The following is a 20,467-nucleotide window of genomic DNA, read 5'->3' as shown; positions in this document are numbered from 1 at the left end:
GGTTACAGATTGGGGATCATCAGTATTTCAATACCAAATGCACAAAGTAGAACACTAAAAATTATTTCTCTGGGACTACACTCACAATCAGGCTTTTTCATGCAGGTTTTTTATAATTAAAATTTTCCCAATGTCAAAAAATAGTGTGCTCATTATGATTATTTATTGTACTAGCCCACTGATGGGGCTTTGTGTATCCCTGGAGTAAAGCCTAGAGAAATCTAGAGCACTGATGGAATTCAGGGCACTAAAATGCCTAAAGAACAATTTGATTCAAATGTTTATTGTTGCCAGGACTTTACCTGCCCAATAGCGCAATAGATTACTTATTTCTAAAATGCATGTATCTATTCTAGCTCTGGTAACTTCCAATTACCAATTCTCATTATAAGCAACTGTTCCTGTGGCTAATATTTGGACTGAAAGACATGTTTCAACATGTAGGAACTAAACACGCACAAACAGCACTTGAGATGATGGCACATTAGTACCGTGTTAATTTAAGTGGAACCTATTCACTTATGAATAAATGAATTATGAATAATAAATTATAAAAATCAAAAATGGATACTGAATTATATGCTAGTTTTCTTTAAAAATATGCACTTACACTTATACAAAATAGCATGATTAACTGCACCAAAGTGTCTATTTAGTTGCTTTTTTTCTATAAAATAACACAAAATTCTACAGTGAATGCCATTATGTAAGTGCATTCTCCGAATATCAAGAATGATGCAATTGCTGCTATGGTAACTACTCATTTTATTGAATAAATTGTGGCTGGGATTTAAAGCATTCTTGAAGCCAAATTTCAACATCTTATCTATGCTTGATAGGTCTCTGCTGGCACCTATTAACTGATAACTATAAGGCATCCTTAGAGCTGATTAAGTAGACTGTATAAAAGCTAGGCTTGAGTTGCCAAGGAAAGAAAACCTATCAACTACACTCAAAGGAACAAAGACACTTAGTTTTAACTTTCTGGAGTACCTGAAAAGTGTATGTAAGTGAAGAGTAACATGATCTCAGATGTTTTTGTTCTTTCGCTGTTGTAATTTTATTTCTAACTTAAATTCACTAAAAACAGAGGGGTATTGATTTTTTAGTTTGCAATTAAGTTAAACCGAGCGCCAGCTGAAAATTACCCCATTCGGATACTTAAGGAAACTTTCTCCTGAACATGAATATACTGAGAATTTTCACTGTCAAAATCTTATAAAACAGCTCTCAAAAAACCTGTATTTAAAAGCACGAAGGATAACTGAAGATTCCAACTACAAACACTCAGGATAAGGCAATGCTGCTAAGCCTTCTCTCTCTTCTCTTTCTTAAAATCTTCCATGGAGGAGGCTTCCATGAAGGTCGACTTGCTCAGCATCTGTCTTTAGCAGACTACAAAACCAAGCAGCATTTTAAAGACCTGCCTCAGCTCGCTACCTAAACGCAAAGATCAAGGATTGGAAGAATGGGTGTGGGGGCCTGACTGCAGCCCAATTCCCTTTAACAGTGAAGTGCAGTCAGCTAAAGGGCCTGCTGACTTCGCAGCCCTGGAAGCCGACGGGAACGGCTGTTACGATGAGGTTATTAGAAAGAGGATCTGACGGCAAGCGAACGCAACAACAGGCTGGTCCTGCGCCAGGGAGCGAGGGGAAACTCAGCTCCTCTCGCTCCTTCACCACTGGATTTTACCTCTTTGCCTTTCACCTTCGCGTTTCCAGCAGTGAGCGACCCCTACCTTCTCGGAGAGAGGGTGTGTGAGCGGTGACAACACTCTCAGCACCCGTACAGGGGACCGGGGCTCGGAGAGGGAAGACTCCGTTCCTCCTCAGGCCCGAACTCCGCCGCAGGCCCTCGCGGCAAAGGGGGCGGAGGAGCGCGAGCGACGGCGGCCCAGGCTCCCGCAGCGCCTGACGTGCAGCTCCCTCAGATTTCAATGGAGACGGGGGGAGGGTGACAGGGACGGGGGACGCGACGCCCCTCCCCCCGCCCAGCTCGCTGTTTACCTTCTCGGTACTTCTTGCGGAGCCGCCGGTGGACGCTCTTTACCACTCCGGAGAGCTTCTCCTGCTCCAGCTTCCGCTCCTGTTCCCGGGGCTGCAGAGGGCTCGGGGGCCCAGCCCCCTGTTCGCGAGCAGCATTCCGGCCGCCGGCCCCCGGCTCCATTTCGCAGCCGCTGCCGCCGCTGCCGCCGCTGCCGCCGCCGCCGCCGCCCCTCAGGCCCCCGCAGACGCTCCCCTGACGGAGGAGGTGGGGAAGGAGGAGGCAGCAGCGGAGGCAGCAGCCGCAGGAGGCAGAGGAGCCGAAGCCACAGTCTCGGGGTTGGACCCTTACCCGAACATAGGGTCCGATTGGTGGAATGTGGAGGGCTGGGCGGAAACGGAAAAGGATAAGAGCCAATGAACGGAGAGCGGTGGCGGGGCACCGGGTTGTTTGGGAAGGCTAGCAGCTGGAGGGGGCGGGGCCCGCAGCCGCAGGGCAGCGGGGGCGGGGGGAGCCGGGGCTGAGAGCTCCATCGGCTGCGCATCTTGCCTAGATTCTGTGCGCAGGCGCCCTGGTGCGGCCTATGGAGCCGGCGCTGTGAGCAATGAGCTTGCGCCTATGAGTTTGTTGAGTTTTGGCTTCTTTGTACCGTCAAGTTTTCTCACGTCTTCGTCTTTCCACGGTTTGGTAATACAGTGTCACGAGGCCAGCGACCTCTACGTGATACCCCTTCTGTATTTCGTCATGCCTGCGTAGGTTTCTTGTAACTGGATTTCCTTTAAAGTGTTTTGCAGCACAGGAATTTTACAAAAAGAAAGACCAAACTCATATACTTTCATTGGCTCATGAAGAAAAGAAGTCAGGCTGCTAGTGCTGTTTTACTTCATGGGCCAAAATGGCTAATGTCTTTAGTGTTACTGTTGGGCAAAAGAGAGAAAATGAGGATAGGAGAGAGCCAAGAAAAGCAATGGAAGCTATGGAAGAACCCAGCTGTAGAGATAGAAAGCTAACAACAGATGTCCTTGAGAACTCTAGCAATGACCAGCAGAAAGCCTGCCCTGAAGTTACTCGCAAAACGGGTTTAAAGCCTACACAGGTGACCTGAAGACCTCCATAATGGAGGGTTAGTTACACCTCTCTGGAAATGTGATTGCTGGCTTCTTCTCAGAAAAGTGATGCACGGCAGGAGACAGACATCATTAGGTCCTAAAGTGATACCAATCCTGACAGAGCCTGAGAAATTCGACAGGCAGTGAATTGTGGAGTTGCTAGCTAATTGACATTGTATAGAAATTGTTTGCAATGAAAATTTTCTGATCACTTATAAATATGAATAAAGCTTGATTTGTGTAATTGTCTCAAGACCAAAGGATTCTGCGTGCTCTCTTAATCATAGGAAGACTGAGAGGTGAAAGAAGATTTTTGGAAGATGTGTCTCTCTGCGCAGTGAAGAGGCAAATCTAAGACACAGGGACATATGAACTGCAAAAGAACAAATTATAATTGCGAAAACAGCCTATTATGGAAGCGCCTAATAAAAAAAGAGACTGGTGATCTTACTGGAGGAATATTACTTGGGAAGAAAGGGTATTTTGAATGACACACCTCTTTTGGTTCTTTCCATAGTTTAATATAGCTGGGAGAAGAGCCAGGGATTTGGCCCAGTGGTGTAAGCGCCTTCCTGGCAAGCGCAAGGTGATGAGTTCCAACCCCGGTACAAAAAAAAAGGCAAAAAGAGGTGAAGGTATTTGGAAGTTACGATGATACAAAAGAGAGCATTAAATTTCTTTTGTACTGAATGGTATTTTCCTCCTAACTACTAGCAAATAAATTTTTAAGATCTTTGCAAAATGAAAGATTTATTGAAGGAAATTTGAAAAATATGGAAAGAAGATGAAGATGAAAGTCTGGAGACACACCAGTGAGAGATAACAACTGTTAAACTTTTTTTTTAAACTTGGATACACTAATTACAATGGACTATTTCTTCATCGTTATGTGATAATCTATTACGTGATAGCCTATCATTTCATTAATCAGTCTCCAGTCACTGTATATGTATGCTGTCTCCTTTTTTTCTATATAACAAATAAGCCTGAGATGAACTCCAATTTACACATTTCTCTATTTTTTAAAATTATAATTTGCATTATTCTAATTCTTAAAAGTTGAATTCTTGGATTGAAAAATCAGACATATTGAAGTTTTGGATGTATATTGTCAAATGCTGTTTTCAAAATGACAGTAGCAGTTTTTGTCACTTGTAGCACATGTGGATGACTATTACACTGCATCCTTACGAGTATAGATACCTCAATTTACAAAGGTATTAATGAGACTTTTAAAGGGATTCTGTTTTTATGAAATACTCAGTAGCTTCCTGCTATTTTTTGACTAGCCATTCTGATTAGTATAGTAACTACCTTAAACAAATAATAGAAGGAAAACTAAAATGAATTTAAGAATAGGTAGTTATTTTTCAGCTGAGGGAAAAAGCTCTGTATCTTTGGTTTTTTTGTTTGTTTGTTTTTGTTTTTGTTTTTGACTTCTTATTTTCTTGAGAAGCAACTCAAGATACAGAAACTGGACAGACTTCCAGTTTGAATGAATTCAAGTAGAACATAGATCAATATATTATGAAAAACACTCATATTGAGTTCTTATCTGAACAAAGCAATTAGCCATAGAGCACAGTATACATGGAAATTTATAACTACCTTCCTCAAATCTAATTAGTAATGTTACAAAAAAACTTTCTGAATGTTAAGATAGCAGAGGAATGGTAATGACATATAACAGTGAAATAACTGTTTTACTTGCCAGCAAAAAAGGAGGCATGGCAGAGTCAAACTTTGGTGCCATATTCAACAAGCTTCTCCTATGCTCAGGAAAATATCAACATCCCCCTGCGAATAGGAGGTTTATTTACTGTAAATAACTCATTTTTTAAAAATTCTTTGATTGAAATTTAAAATAGCTCTTGGGGAAAAGAGATAGTAGAATAAACTACAGTATTATGACTGAAGCTGGACAATCCAGTCTGGCAGAACGAAGTATTTCCAGTGACTGCACTGATTTCTTCTCCTCATTCTCAGTTTCTCATCTTCATTCTTTGCCTGCTGTAACTCCATACTTCTGTACCCTCCACCATGAACATGTGGTGTGTCACCAAGAGCTTCTATGTCAAGGAACCAGAGTCTACTGCTAAGAAAATACTGCCATGTTTTCTTTGTCATGTTCTTTATGGGAAAAAAGTCCTATAGATGATGAGAAATATGAATACATTATAATCACAAGTATGTTCTATTCTCAGGAAGAGTCCAGAAAATATTAATCAGAAATGAAAGCAAAATTTTAAAATCTACATCATGATTTGCATTGTGACACTAAGTGCACCAGTAGGTTCTTAGTGCACCCTGCAAAAGTGTACTTCATTTCACTTTTGGAAGAGAGAAGTGTAGCCTGGCGTGGTGGGGCATGCCTATAATCCCAGTACTCAGGAGGCTTGAGGCAAGAGGATCACTCCAAGTTTGAGGCTAGACTTGGCTGCATACTGAGTTCAAAGCCAGCCTGAAGTGCATAGTGAGAGATAAGCCTAAATAATAGAAACCGGAGTTTTTAGAATTATATATTCAAAAGCATTTATTATTTTATCTTGGTCATCAATTATTTTTTTGGAATTACCTATGTTAGTTTGGCCCTCTTTATCAGTAAAAGCCTTAAAAATTAGGTTTTACTGTTGCAGAATAAAAGTATTAATACTCAAGTTTATGTTTATAAAACTCATGTATACATTAATAATGCAGAAAGACTTGATCATTCTTATTAGTGAAGACAGAGTTACATTCTTAATTGAAAAAAAAACACTGGATAGTTATCTGACCATTCATGAAGTATGGAAACATAAAATCTGTGTTATTTTTAAAATATTATACTGTTATTAGTATAATACTTGCCTATGAATATAAAAATACTCTGAAGCTTAAATGCTTTGTTCTATTCAAAATTTTAATATGTAGAACATCATTATTTGGAAACACAGAAAACTTAAAAAAAAACTTTTTATTTCCCATAATGTATTTATTTATTTACTTATTGTTACAATACTGGTAATTGAGCCCACGGTCTCAGTCATGCTAGTTAAAGACTCTACCACTGAGCCACATTCCTGTGTTTTATTTTATCTTGTTTTTAACTTTTATTTTGAGACAGTCTTACTAACTTCCCCAGTCACGTCTTGAACTTGCAATTACTCTACCTTAGCCTCTTTCATAGCTGGGATTACAGATATGCTCTAACCACACCCAGCTCATATTTTATTTCAAATTATAGAACTTTTCTTTGAAAAATGTATTAATGGTATTTCAAAACAGTGTTCTGACAAAGATAGATTGGAGAACTATCATGAAAAATATTGTTACTGATATATTTTCATTCAGTAAGTAAGATTACAATTTTAAAACTCCTTTTGTCTATTAAAAATAGGTTTATTTTCTTTAAAAATTTACACTTGTTTCTATTATTCCAATGTCTCTACTGCAGTTCTTAATGTATCTATTGACACTGAAAATCTTTTTAAAAAAGCATAGATTAATATCTTTCCAAAGTTAACATACAGAATAGTTCTAAGATGCACAATAACTACAACAAGTGACAAAAATTAATGCCTGCCTTCAAATACAATTATAAAATATACAATCTTTTTGAGATATACTACTGAAATATATTCAATACTCATACCTGGGTAGAAATAGTTTTAAGAAGACAATGAAAGTAGATTATGCCCTTATATTGAAGTATAAAGCTGATTTCTGTGTCTTGATTCTGGTTTTACTTTAACTACCAGAATAAAGTATTTGATTTTTTGAGTTTTATTTTTTTCCTCCATTGAACATAAAATCCAGAGGTTTTATTTGACTTGTGTTTTTCACTGTATTTATTATCACTTTTTCCATGATTCAAGTAAGAATTACATTTTTCATTAGGAATTAGGACACTGAGAAGCATACTATATATACATATGTATTTATAAACCCATGTATGTCTATGATAAAAATTTTATCAAATAATGTTTGCATTTGCTCAGTAAAGTGTGTCATGGTGTTTTCAGTTTTGTTCTTGTTTTTTAAAATGGTGAAACACACTGTATAAATTTTATGGCTCTCTAATGAGTCATGACCTAAAGTTTAAAAAACACTGGCTTTTCAAAGATCCCTTTCAGCTCACGAACCACAGTAATTCTGTGACTCACATTCACTTAGAGAGAAAGCTTTGTGATATGTTCTTTGCTGTGTTAAGACTACTCTGTTGCTTTTGGATACCATTTTTTATGCTTGGGTGATATCTTGCATTGTGGATACAGGCTGAGGTGAATGACCTAGACTCTGTTAACAATATTTTCTTGAGTGGAACATGAGTTTGAAAGAAAGCGAAACCATAAAACAAACACTACAAGGAAACTTTTGGTCCACTGAGGGAGACAATGGAAGAGTGGGTCTTTTAGGGTGTGTAGGCTCTGATTGTCTAAAACTTGCTTTGTTGGCCAAATATGTAGGCAAACTTAGGGGTTTCCCTATGGCAGTTATCAAATCTGAGTTGGGTGGTGTTCAAATCTATGTCTCTGGTGCTTCTGAGAATTTGGAACCACTAATATACTATCATTTTTTAAGAATGGAAAACATTTTTTTTTTTTTTTAGCTAGAAGTGTTTGTTTGTTTTGTCTTTATGCAACAGTGCCTAAAAGCTCAGAAGAAACCCAGGTGACTTGGAAGCAGTATTCACTAGCTTCCACTGTAACTATAAGTTACTTGGTTTCCTATTTCCTCAGCTATTAGATGTTAAAGACTTACCATTTCCATTTTACAAAGTTGTATAAAGAAGAAAAAATTACTTTGCAAAGTTAAAAAATTGCAGATATGAATAGAGAGCCTGAGAAAATAAAATTTTCTTAAATGCAGGAAGCTAAGCTAATTTATACTTTTAAAATTAAATATGTATGTCACTTCAAGTGTAATAGTTTATTACATCATCATTTTATCTTTTCCTAATAGTAGAAAATGCTGTAAAATTCTCATATAAGCTCTGAAATTATATGGTTTTACATGACAAAGTATAACCATCATACAGCTCCTAAAGTTGACTGAGACCTCTTCACAAATTTATTGTAAGATAGTTAAATGAAAAATTTTTAAGAAAAGGCAGATTAAAATTCACTATAAAATGTGGCAATAAAATCATATTTCCAAGTTACCTGGATGTTCTGAAAACTTATTCCCAAACCAAACTGCTAACATTTTTATTTTACTCCTTAGAAAGGTGCTGAGCCATGAGTCAGAAGCCTCAGTATTGTTAAAATGTCTTTTCTCTCCTAAGTAAATTAGAGTCAAGGAGATACTAGTCAAATTCCCAATGAGGAGTTTTTAGAAATTGGCAGGCTGACTCAAAAGTTCATATATAAATATGAAGAAAATATAAGAACAAAACAATTTTGTAAAAGCAGACAAAGCTGAAGGTTTTAAAATTTAGTATATAGTCACATTAATAAAGATAGTGTGGTACTTGACACAAAAATAAATGAATCAATGGAACAAGAGAGAAAGTTCAGAAATATGCCTACATTTCCCCACAAAGATTCAAAGACAATTTAATGGAGAAAGAATTATATTTTTAATAAAGACTATCGATATACCAAAACCTTTATATACCAAAAAGAAAACCCAAACTTTGGTTCATGCTTCATGCCATACAAAGGAAATACTCAAAATGGACAGCGATTTAAATAAAAATCCTAAAAGTATAAACCTTTTAGAAGAAAATATAAAACTGTGTAATCTTGGGTCAGATAAATATGTCTTTAGATATGAAATAAAGCATGATTTGTAAAAGAATCAATTATACATTGGACTTCATTAAAGTGTAAGAGCTCTGCTCTTTGAAAGATACTGTGAAGGGTGTGAAGCCACTGAGTGAGAGAAAATATCTGAAGTCCTGTATCTCAGAAAGAGCTTATACCTAGCTTTATATAAAGAACTAAAAAAAGACTCAGCAATCAGAAAATAATCAAATTAGTTTTCACACCAATGGTCTTCACCTCCTAAGATGTGATGAACAACTGGCACAAAGGGCATGAAGAATGCTCAGCTTCCTTAGTGAAGAAAATACAACCAAAATGAGATACCACTACATACCTATCCGAATGACTGACCTTTCTGAATGTTGCCTAGGATGGAAAGGAAGAGGGGGAGCTTACATAAATGAAACTTAAAATGTTAAATGGTACAATCAGTTCAGAAAACAGTGTGGCAGTCTCTTAAAAAGTCTTGTGCTCTGAGTAACTAATTTCAAGATAACAATTGGCATTGTATTAAACATTGTTACCCTCCTATTATGTTGTTTTGAAATGTTTTTGGAGGGTACCAGAAATCAAACTTGTGACCTCAACTTTTGAAATTTTGTTTTTTTTTTTCTTTTTTAAAATAAAAAAAGAAAAAGTCCAGTGACATAAGTAATTTAAGTGAAAAAAAATTTCAAACATATGCCTACCTTATGATCCAACCTTCCCCACCCCTAAATATTAAGCCAAGATAAAAAAGCATGTCTATAAAATATTTAAGATTTATACATAAACATTTGAATAACTTTAATCTGAAATAGCTCCAAACTGGGAGTGACTCAAATGTTTATCAATAGGTAAGTAGATAAATTACTGTAGGCACGCAATTTGATAGTAGTTAGCAATAGAAAAAAATATTGTTTCACACATCATGAATAAATCTCAAAGCAGTCCACCTGAGTGAAACAAGCCAGATAGAAAACAATATATACTATGTCATTTTACTTACATAAAATTCTAGGAAATTCAAACTAATCTGTAGGGATAGACAATAAATCAGTGGTTGTACGAGAACAAGAAAACAAAGTAACATAAAGATACTTTTGAAAGTGATGAATGCTTATTATCGTGATTCTGGTGACAGCTTGCCAACTTGATACATATAAAAATTATCAAACTATAGATTTTAAATGTGTGTAGTCTATTAGCTCAGGGAAGCTATTAAAAATATTTATTACATTTCAAACATCTGATAGGCATTGTGGTTTGGTGGCAAAACCAACCATTTTATTTTCAAAAAGTCTGCAGTTACTAGTAAGAAGATGCACAGTAGTGCGGTTCTTGCTTATTTATTATTTACAAAATAATGTGGGTAAAAATTTGGTACAGATAGGTTATCTGTTTTGTTTCCTAAGTCCAATACATAATCAATTTAGCATGAAAGTGGCAAAATATCATCATACCCATTAATAGAGAAGGTAGGTGACTGTGAGAGAGATATCAAGTTAGTCCTGAAGTAAACCTTTGCCAGTATGCATAAAAAATACAAAATGGCTGGAAAAGTTTTAAATTCTTAGTCTGATTAATTTCAAATAGTTGATATTAGTGAAATATCAGCAAACATTTTATAGTGAGTTAAAATACTTGCTACTTAGCTTCAGAAAAATGTCTTTTTAAGTGAAATTTCCTATTAAAATGTCAAACCAGTTATAGAGAAGAGGTTGTAGATTAGTTGAAGACAAATATAATAATTTTTATTTCATTTTACTCTTTGGTTTGCATTACATGTTTTAGGAAAAACATCAGATGGAGAAACACTTTGTTAGTTATTAAAAAATAATTATCTGCCAAGTGGATTATAGCCTATAAAAATTGGCATATGAAGTTTATAAAACAACAGTAATTAATTTTTCTCAATTAAAAATCCTACCATAAGTGATATCATATTTTTAATTTGAGAAATTAAGCAAAGAAAAATTATGAGCCAGGTAAACTGAAGCAATATAGCTGAATTTTGAAGTTTTAAGCTCTTGCATGTGGTTTTATATATTAAAATTTTCTGTACTTCATTATATAGCTTCACTGCACCTCCCACCTTATAAAGATATTCCTGTTTGCCCTTGTTCAAAGAGACATATCGAGGAAAAGAAAGCTTTGAACTTTAAAAAAGTGAATGAATCCACCATCATAAGGATAAACATTTGTGGTTAAGCAGAAGACGTAAAGCTGAGAAAGTGGATTGAAGTTAAACAAGAGGCATTCATAGATTTACTTGCTTATCTTGCAAATCTAACCCATATCAAGAAAAATGTCAATAATTCACTCAAAAATATAGTAACTTTAAGTAATACTGTACATTTATTTGTTCAGATTCCTGAAACTTAAGGAGAGATCAATAATAGCATCAGCTTGTTGGCTCAGCTGCTCTACAAGACCCACTTCCAAGGTGACCTCCTGTTGCTGCTGGGTTGATGTCTCTTTTATCTGGGAGCTCAAGGCCAGTGTTTTCAGTGCTCCACATGGAGTACTTTTCTCCTCCTGGTAGGTTTAGAGTAATTAGGTTTATTACACAAAGGCTAAGTTTTCCTAGCGCACAAAGGAAGACATTCCAGGCCATTTTCAGGGCAAATTAGTGTAATATACTTTGAGCAACAATACAAGTCCTCTGAATCATCACTTGCATTGTCTTGCTTGCCGATAGGGCCTTCTCCATGCTTTTATTTCTTGTTTAATCTATACATTATACTTTCTCCAAAATCCAGTACAAGGATTCCTTCCTTCATAAAATTTTTTTTTGAATTTTCCATATTCATGTGATAGCTCTTTCATTTTGAAATCTGGAAGATTTTACTATGCATATACTCATTTCTCACCGAAAATAGGTCATGGTTTTGTTTTTCCTATACATAGTATATATGGACTCTAACCTCTGTCCAATCCTTGAGGACACAAACCAAGGTCTATGTCTATGCCACGGTGCCACAGTGTAAAATGTGCTAAAGAAATGGTTGATAAGATCCCAGATATTCAACACAAGAACAGAATATTGAAAGCTGTCAGAGAAAAGAAACAGGTCACTTACAGAGGAAAACCCATCAGAATCACAGTAGACTTCTCGACATAAACCATTAAGTCAAGCTTAGAGTGAAGTATCCCAGGTCCTGAAAGAAAATAACCTCCAACCCAGATTGATGTGTTCTGCAAAACTATCTCTCAAAATTAATGGAGAAACAAGATACTTCCATGACAAAGAGGAACTGGGGGAGTTCATGACCACCAAACTAACACTACACAAAATACTGAAGGACATGAGAGAGAGAGAGACAGAGAGAAAGAGAGAGAGAAGACCACAGTTTCAGGAACAGTGGCAGAGTGGGCTCACTGAATGGGGCAGACAATGGAATGAAGGGGAAAAGTAGACAACAACCGGCAGAAGAATACCATGGCAGAGATGAGGCAGAGAAAGTTGGCTATAATCACTAATATGGATGGCCTGGATTCACCAATGAAAAGAAACACAGGCAGAGTGGCTCAGGAGATAGGGTCTATCAATATGCTCTATATAAGAAATACAATTAACCTGAAAGAGGGTTTATATGCTGAAAGTTAAAGACCAGAAAACAATGCTCTGTGTGAGAGTGAACCAGATAAAAGTGGGGGTAGCTTGCCCATCAGCTACAGATTGGCTAGAAAGCCATAACACTTTTACAATGGAAAGATACGCAGCTATAAATAAAGATAACCTTGAGGCTTTTGTAGGTAAATGGAAACAATTTGAGATCATGCTCAGGGGTAAAAAGTTTCAGAATCACTTAGGTGAATAGTGGGCTGCGTCCCTAATCTAAAAACTAAAGGAGGTAGTGGGATACAAAATGTAAGATTCTTGCCCTAGAATAAATTACTGTACAGTTATGGCAGTGGCGGAAGGCCAAAGCAGGCTTTTATATCTAAGCCTACCACCTTCTGCTTCTTCCTCAGCCTTAATTGCAAATCCCCTTCTTGTTTGCACATAAAGAAAACTCCAATCAGCTCCTGGCGCCTCATCAATACCCGCCCTAAATGTCACCCCTGGTCAGAGGCTATATATAGATCCCATATCCCACATTCTGGCAGAGAAAGCCAGGCTGCCAGCAGTCAGGGAGTTCTCTCCACATCCTTGGAGTAAAGGCTATTTTTACTTTATATTCTCTCTTTTATCATGCTAAAAAGTCTTTCACAAAATATACATTGCATCCTGTGAAAGTGAGAGGGGAGGAATTGTCTAAAAGAGAAGACAGAGGACATTGTTAATCTTTTATCATGATTTGAAACCCATATTGTTTTCATCATTCTGTTTTGTCTGGTTTTATTCTGTTCCAGTTTGTCTACTTGTATTAGATTTGGTGGCATGGACAGCTATTTCAAAGATAGAGGGATATATTATGGTAACCATTTTTGATTTCCTATTAACTTGATTTGAAGCCCTGTATTGCTTTCACTGTCTTATTTTGACTGATTTTATTCTATTCTGTTTTGTTTGATAGTATGAAGTCTGAGAGTATGGGCAACTACTTTGAAAACAGTAAGATTCACTATGATACCTATTCTGGTTTGACTGTTATCTTCTTTTGACGTTCTGTAATGTCTCCAATGTTTTGTTCTATTTTTATTATATATGACGATATGGGCAATTCTTTTACAGATAGCAAGAGGCATTAGGTAATCATCATTGATCACGTTGTACCTAGTTTTTACATTGTATACTATCTCCATCCTTTTGTTTTGACTGACTCCATTTTGTTTTGTCACATTTGGTTTTATTGTCTTCAAGAAAAACAAAAGAAATGGTTGATAACAAGGGCCGTTGGTAGTGCACTGGGGTATTTTAGTTCTTTTTAAAAGTTTTTCTAGGGGCTGTGGATTTAGCTCAGCGGCATAAACACCTGCCTTGCAAGCAGGTGGTCGTGAGTTCGATCCTTGGTACCCATAAAAATGAAAAAAAAAAAAAAGACAAAAATAAAAGTTTTTCTACTTAAAGTGATGTACATCTTGAACTAAAGAGATATTTTAAAAAATCTATACCTGAATTATCAAAGAAAAATTTAAATTGCTCATTAAATATAATGTATTCAGATCATTTTATTACATTAAAATTTTTTTTAAAACTTCACATCTTTTAGTCTTTTTCACTGATCCAAAGAAGCAAAAGGTTTTTAGAATGTTTAGGATCAGTGAAGTAAACCTCGGAAATGCACAGATAAAACCAGTTAACATAGAAATAATGAATAGAAATGTTTATTCAATGGAAATGTTTATTTATAATTGTTTCAGCTAGAAAAAAATTTAATGGTATTTCTTTTCAAAATCACAATAGCTCTATCAAAACAGAGCTGTGACAACACATTTGCTGATTTTTGTCCTCTATTCTGGCTCTAGTCTTACTTTTATGATTGACTTGGAGAGTAATAAATATACTGTTACAGAGAGGGAGGAAACCCATTGTGAATAGAAATTTGGTAAGGAAAAAGTTTGACCTGTAAGTCATTAAATACAATCCAAAAAATACTTCAGTTTACAAATATGTCAGCATCTTCAAAAATACTTTCTTTTTCAGGACACTGCAGTGATTTTAGTTTGAAAAAGTTTCTGAACTTTTAACTCAAGGTAATGAGGCAGTTAATAAGAGAGAATTTTGTGTAGGAAGCAATTACTCCGATTGATAGGAAACTTGAGAAAGTGAGCACAAGCTTTAATGAGATTGGCAAAAAGGTCATGTGTCTGAGAGCTGAGATGGAGTAAAGAGGAATGATGGTGGGAGAAATCATTAAAGACAATGCCATGAAAACCAGTGAAAAGGAAGATCAGCTACGTAATACCATGGATTTACTCTACAAAAGGCCCCACAATTAATTTACCTATGGTAAGGAGACCTCTAGAAATTTGGGAGTCAGAAATCTACAGTTTAATTGGAGATTTGTTAGTGATCTAGTTTTAGTCTAACCAATGAAGTGTTAAATAGTTGTAATAGGACAAACCATCATATGCTGATACATTTTCTAGTTTATACAACAGTAAGTCCTAAGCACTGTTCACACTTGAGATTGCCTTCACAAACCTTGTACTTCCTTTATTCATTTTTTTATATCTCAGTGACTATTCAATTTATACTAATGGCCATGCTAAGGATCTTGGTGTAATTCTTTTCTACAAATATCCTCAATAATATCCATATATAGTCCATTACATCACTGAAATGGGTCTGGGCATCTGTCTAGGTCTTGTAATTGACATTAGCTCTCCTAATTCATGTTCTTATTTTTTGCTTGGCATTTCTCTTAGTGGTTTTCTGATTGAACCTGCTTCTCTGAAGCCAGTTTTTTGCAGTCTATTCTTCATACTGTGGCCTTAGTTGCCTTTTATTTTAAATGTTGGATTTGATCACATTAATTCATGATTTTAAAAAACCCTCCTCTCTCTTCATGGTTTCAAGGTTGCCTACGTAACTTCTAACAATATTATCATCTATGAATCCACTTAGTTCCTGCTAAACTAAGGAATTGGCTTCCAGAAGGCATGATTATTCCAGATGACGTCCACTGTCCAGTAATAGTCAACAAACAGGAATGAACAATAGACATCAGGAATGAACAATTTGCATCCTTTTCCTGTAAAAATTCATGTATGAATGACCAGATAAGCATGTTTTAATATTTAAAATGGAGAAGAAAATAGAATGGAAAAAGAAAAATAAGAAACAAGTAAAAAAGTATTGACAATTCTCTTGGCCATTTCCAGGCCAGCACTCTTAAACTCCATAAGACACTAATGCCCTTTTATTAAAAAAACCCTTCTATTCATTTTTATTTTGTTGTTAAATTTACCTAAGTAGACTTTTATTATTTGCAATTCAAAGAGTTTTAAAATTATGATTGTCAACAATTTAAATTCAAAATCTTTGCCAAAATACTCATTTTCAAAAATAAGCTTGAAGGCTTGGAGTTTTATTTCTTTACCCTGCATCTACTCTCCGTGATAGCCTCAAAAGATATGATATCCTCCAACTTATGTCTCTGTTGTAGTCCATTCTGTGTAAATTTAACAGAATAATACAGAAGGAAGAATTTAAAATGAATAAAATTGTGTCACAGATCTGATGGCTCAAAGTGCAAGGCTGAGAGGCTGACATCTGACAAGGCCTTTTTACTGTGTCACTCTTTGATAGAAGGAATGAAACAATAGGGAGAGTACAAATGGGGGGATGCTGGAGGGAGGGAGGAAGAAGAGAAAGAAGAAAGGAAGGGAGGGGAGGGGAGGAGAAAAAGAAGGGAAGGAAAGGGAGGGGAAGAGATGGGAGGGGAAGGGAATGGAAGCAAAGCAAAGAAAGAGAAGAGCCTAACTTGCATTTGTATAGAGAAACCACTCTCACAATAAAGAGCGCATTCCAGTACTTGATGATATAATTGCTTTTGTTAATATTGTTAAAATGCCTTAATACTGCTATAATAGCAAGTAAGTATCTGAGACATGCTTTTGTAGGAATTTGTTTAAATCATCGCAGTGACTAAGGACTCATCCTCTTTTCTCAAGTATGCTTCTTTCTCAAGAGCTCAATTATTCTTTGATGTTTCTAGCTTTCTTTATTCACAGCTTTGTTTAGTTTCATTAGACTGCAACCTTCTATTCTTATCTTCTGCCCTCCTGCAACTTCCATTTTTTTCTGCTCTAAATTCCATTCTTTTCAGAATATCCTCACTTCCCATGTTCTTTTCTTAGACTTGTTAATATACTCTTTCCTTTGGAGAATCAAGCTCTTTGTTTACACTAGAACATCCCAATTAAAGTACAGATATCATTTGGCATCTCTTCTTTGGATTTTGTTTGTTTGCTTGTTTTGTTTTCATCCTTTAGAACTAAATTTTGCCAGCCAAGGTGGCTCCTGGTGGCTCCAGGAGACTGGAGCAGGGGGACTGCAGTGAGTTAAAAGCCAATATGGGCTACATAGTAAACTCAATGCCAGTCTAAACTACATAGTGAGATCTTGTCTCAAACAACAAGCAAACACACAAAAAACTAAATTTGATCGAGTTCCCCAATCCTTTCACTTCGACTGGCTCACTTCCCCTTCACTCTGCAGCTTGCTTTTGTCTGAATTTTACAGTGAAATATATACTGAAATTTCTCCGTTCAGATCACCAGCAACCTTTATGTTGCAATGCCCAAGGGATATTCTTTCCCTCTTTAGTAGCCGCTAGGCATTGTTCAACATATTTGATCACTTCTTCCTTGAAATACTTTCATTTCTAAGGGGGATTTTTAACTTCTGAGGTTCATCTTGTTCTAGAGTTTCAGTTTCCATTCATGGTTTCTTGGTTTCTGTACTATCCAAACTTTAAATGTTGGAGTTGATTTATTTTCCCAATCTGTGTAGCTATCTCCTCACTCCTGTTCTTGAAAGCCAGAAACTTGGGAATCACTGATAATTCCTCTCTTTTCCTTATCTACCTTTCTTCTCACATCAGTCTTATTTTTTTTTCTCCAAATGTATTTGTACATGTGCTGCCGAAGCAAGCACATCTCCAGGTATATTTGAGTCTGCTCAACTTTCTGCATCAATTCTGTTCCTGTCCTGAGGTGCTATTCCTATAATCTCTCACTTGCATTTCTGCAAAGTCTTCCTAAGTAATCTTCAGCTTTTGCTTCTGTTTGCCTTCTATCCTACATTTGGAAAAAGTGTAAATCTTTTAAATATTCAAATTGCATCATGTCATGCTCTTGCCTAAAACTACTCAATATATTCATATTGTACTTAGAGTAAATTTCAAACTCTCTATCATTCTTTACCAGATTTAAATTTTATAATTCCGCTTATTATTCTACTTTCAACTTATCCATTTATGTTCCAGACATGGGTTCTCTCAGGTCCTTGAACATGCAAAACACTTTCCACTTTAAACCTTTTGAGCATGTTCTTTTTGTAGCTGTCCTTACTACTTCGTATGGCTGGCTTCTTTCATACTTAATGTCCGAATACACATGTTTCCTTCTCAGGAGTATAAAATATAAAATATAGTGTCATACGATATACAATAGTGTCGTGAATCTAACCAAATTCTCTATCATATTACAATCACTCTCTTAGTAACACTTGTTGCAAATTGTAAATGTTTGACTGATTGTTCATTATCATTCACCTTCACTAGATGGTAAACCCCAGAGAATAGATATCATACTTGTCTGGTTTGCCATAGTACATCCTAGCACATACGTGGTGGTAAATTCTTAATAAATAAATGTTGAATTAATGGGTATATGGGTAGATGTTTATTTGCTTGATTTTTCTTTACCACTTACCCTAATATGTTATAGGTGAAAAGCAAATAGTGACATACTGAAAGTTGACTCACATTTAGATATGAAAAGTCCACACAAATATTGTGGACTTATTATTGCCTATGCCTAGGTAATAATCTGATACCAAAAAGATTGACAGCTTTTCAAATGAAGTATCATTTCTGATTCTCAAAAAAGAAACAAGCAGATAATAAAACAATGCTTCTTTTGCAATGAACTAAGATAAACTAGTAATAGGAATGAAACAAATTAGCATATAGTAAAACATTTTTGATCAACTGAATATGTTATTTTGGTATGTATTTTTGTAAAGTAACTTTTGAACCTTGTTTGTTTTGTACCATCTAGAGAAATTTTGCCATTATGTATGAAACCAAAGTGATTCCTTGAATGCTAACTGCTACTTTATCATTCCTTCATTCCTTCATTCATCAGGTATTCACTGAGAGCATAGTGGCATTGTTCCAAACTTTACAGATACAATAATGAACAAAATGGGAGGTGGGACTCAATCTTCCCTCTTAAGGTTTATAGTTATATAAAGATCAATTCAAAATTCTACTTTTATTATTGAGGCTCACATCTTTGGCTTCAGTATTTCAAAATCTGTTTAGTGATCTGATTGTACAGCTAGGATCTAATGCTTATATAAGGAACACAATCCTATTGCATTGTTGCTTATTTGTTTTATAAGAATTTAAATTTATAATAATATTTTCATATCTAAATGTGATTCAACTTTCAATATGTCACTATTTGCTTTTCACCTATAACATATTAGGATAAGATGAATATGTAATGTAAAATACTATGCCATACACTATGACTTATTCTTATTAGCTGGAATACTTTCTAAAAGACTCTTTCAAAAAATGGTTACATGTGAATTCTCTCCCATTTAGAATGTAAATTTGAAGCTAGAAAAAAGAATTTAGTAGGAAACTAAAGTAACTTTGTAGTTTCCCTTTCCCAAGTAGGTAGTGTTTGTAAGATTAGAAAATTTCTTACTTTTTTCCATTTTCATTATCTTATGTATTTCCTATTATTTATAGGATGTGATTATATGGAATGCTGTACACAGTGATAACTTTCCATGGAGTATAATTATATGGAATTAATTGATATTATGTAATGACGTTGAAGACTTAAAATTTTATAATTGACTATATAACCTACAGATATTCTCTGATACAATTTTTGTTGTAATATACACATACAATTTAGTGAATTTTAATAAAAGAATACAATCATGTAAATATCAGCTTGAGTAAGATATATATTATTTTAATTACTCCAGACAGTTACATTTTTTCCCACTCTAGTCAACATTTACTCTTTGCATACAACAGATATTCTGATTGTATCATCCTAATTTGCCTGTTCTTTTTCCTAGAGGAACCATAAAATGTATACTCCCTTGTGTCTGAGCTTTTCCAAATAGCATAATATCTTTCAAATTCATTCATGTTTCTGTGCAAAAATACATATTCTTATTTTGTGGCTAAGTTAGAGTTTATTGTATAAACAAGTCACAATGAGTTACCTTACTCACCTATTGATGGATATTTCAGTTTTTTCTGCCATGGTCATTACTATGCAAGTATTTGTGTGGACTTATATTTTTACATCTTTCAAGTAAGTGTGTGTAGGAATATAAGTCCTGGGTATGTTGTTTTGCTTTATTAAAAAAATTAGTAAATTTTTTCTAAAGTGACTCTGCTGTGTCACTTTATCTACTTCTTGGCCTTTTATGGAAGTTCCACAGCCCTATGTGACCCTCATGGGAGGCTCAGACACAGAGGAACTATGTGCTCAAATCCATCAGTGTTGATGCCAAACCTGGCCTCTTATGACCCACATGGAAAAGAGGAACAAAGAATGACCATGGGACATCCCCCTTCCATGCCACTGATGATTTTAGTTCTGCATGATCTGTGTAAGAGGCAATCACAGGAAGGCCTTGCATACCCTATGCCCCTGCTGAGCTGCTGGACCAGGGCTCAGTTGATCTGTGCAAGAAGAAAGAGGAAAGTGGCCAAACTACCAAATTCTATTTGGCTCTGCTATTGGGTCTTCCACAGCATGGGGCAGCAGAAGTGACCATCAAATGCCTATCCTGCATAAAGGTGAGATGACATCAAACAATGCATTACTCTGCCGGAGAGACAGAATGAGAGATATGTTGAGAAGACAGACTTGGAGAGTGTAAGAGCTAAATAAGGATCTCCTGCATAGAGTGATGGGAGGTTTTGTAGATATAGCCTTCAGAAGAGGTGGAACATAAGGAAATGACATTGTTAGTCTGGTACTATAACTGAGTTG

At 35.7% G+C, this 20,467-nt stretch overlaps 1 protein-coding gene across 2 annotated transcripts in view; it reads right to left on the bottom strand.

The window, feature by feature from the left end:
• The window catches only part of Bmt2 (base methyltransferase of 25S rRNA 2 homolog), a 75,013-nt gene extending 72,709 nt beyond the window's left edge, over nucleotides 1-2,304 (bottom strand). For both annotated transcript variants that reach the window (XM_063242062.1, XM_023567312.2), the window contains exon 1: nucleotides 2,007-2,304. In XM_063242062.1, the coding sequence (XP_063098132.1) occupies nucleotides 2,007-2,166 (160 nt within the window). In that variant the 5' untranslated portion in view covers nucleotides 2,167-2,304. The remainder of the gene's footprint in view (nucleotides 1-2,006) is intronic.
• Between the last annotated feature and the right edge of the window lie 18,163 nt (nucleotides 2,305-20,467).

The sequence above is a fragment of the Cavia porcellus genome, unplaced genomic scaffold (assembly GCF_034190915.1).
Source record: "Cavia porcellus strain 051 isolate PalLab524CR breed Dunkin Hartley unplaced genomic scaffold, mCavPor4.1 scaffold_2, whole genome shotgun sequence".
NCBI lineage: Eukaryota > Metazoa > Chordata > Mammalia > Rodentia > Caviidae > Cavia > Cavia porcellus.
This window is presented reverse-complemented; position numbering and strand designations above follow the sequence as displayed.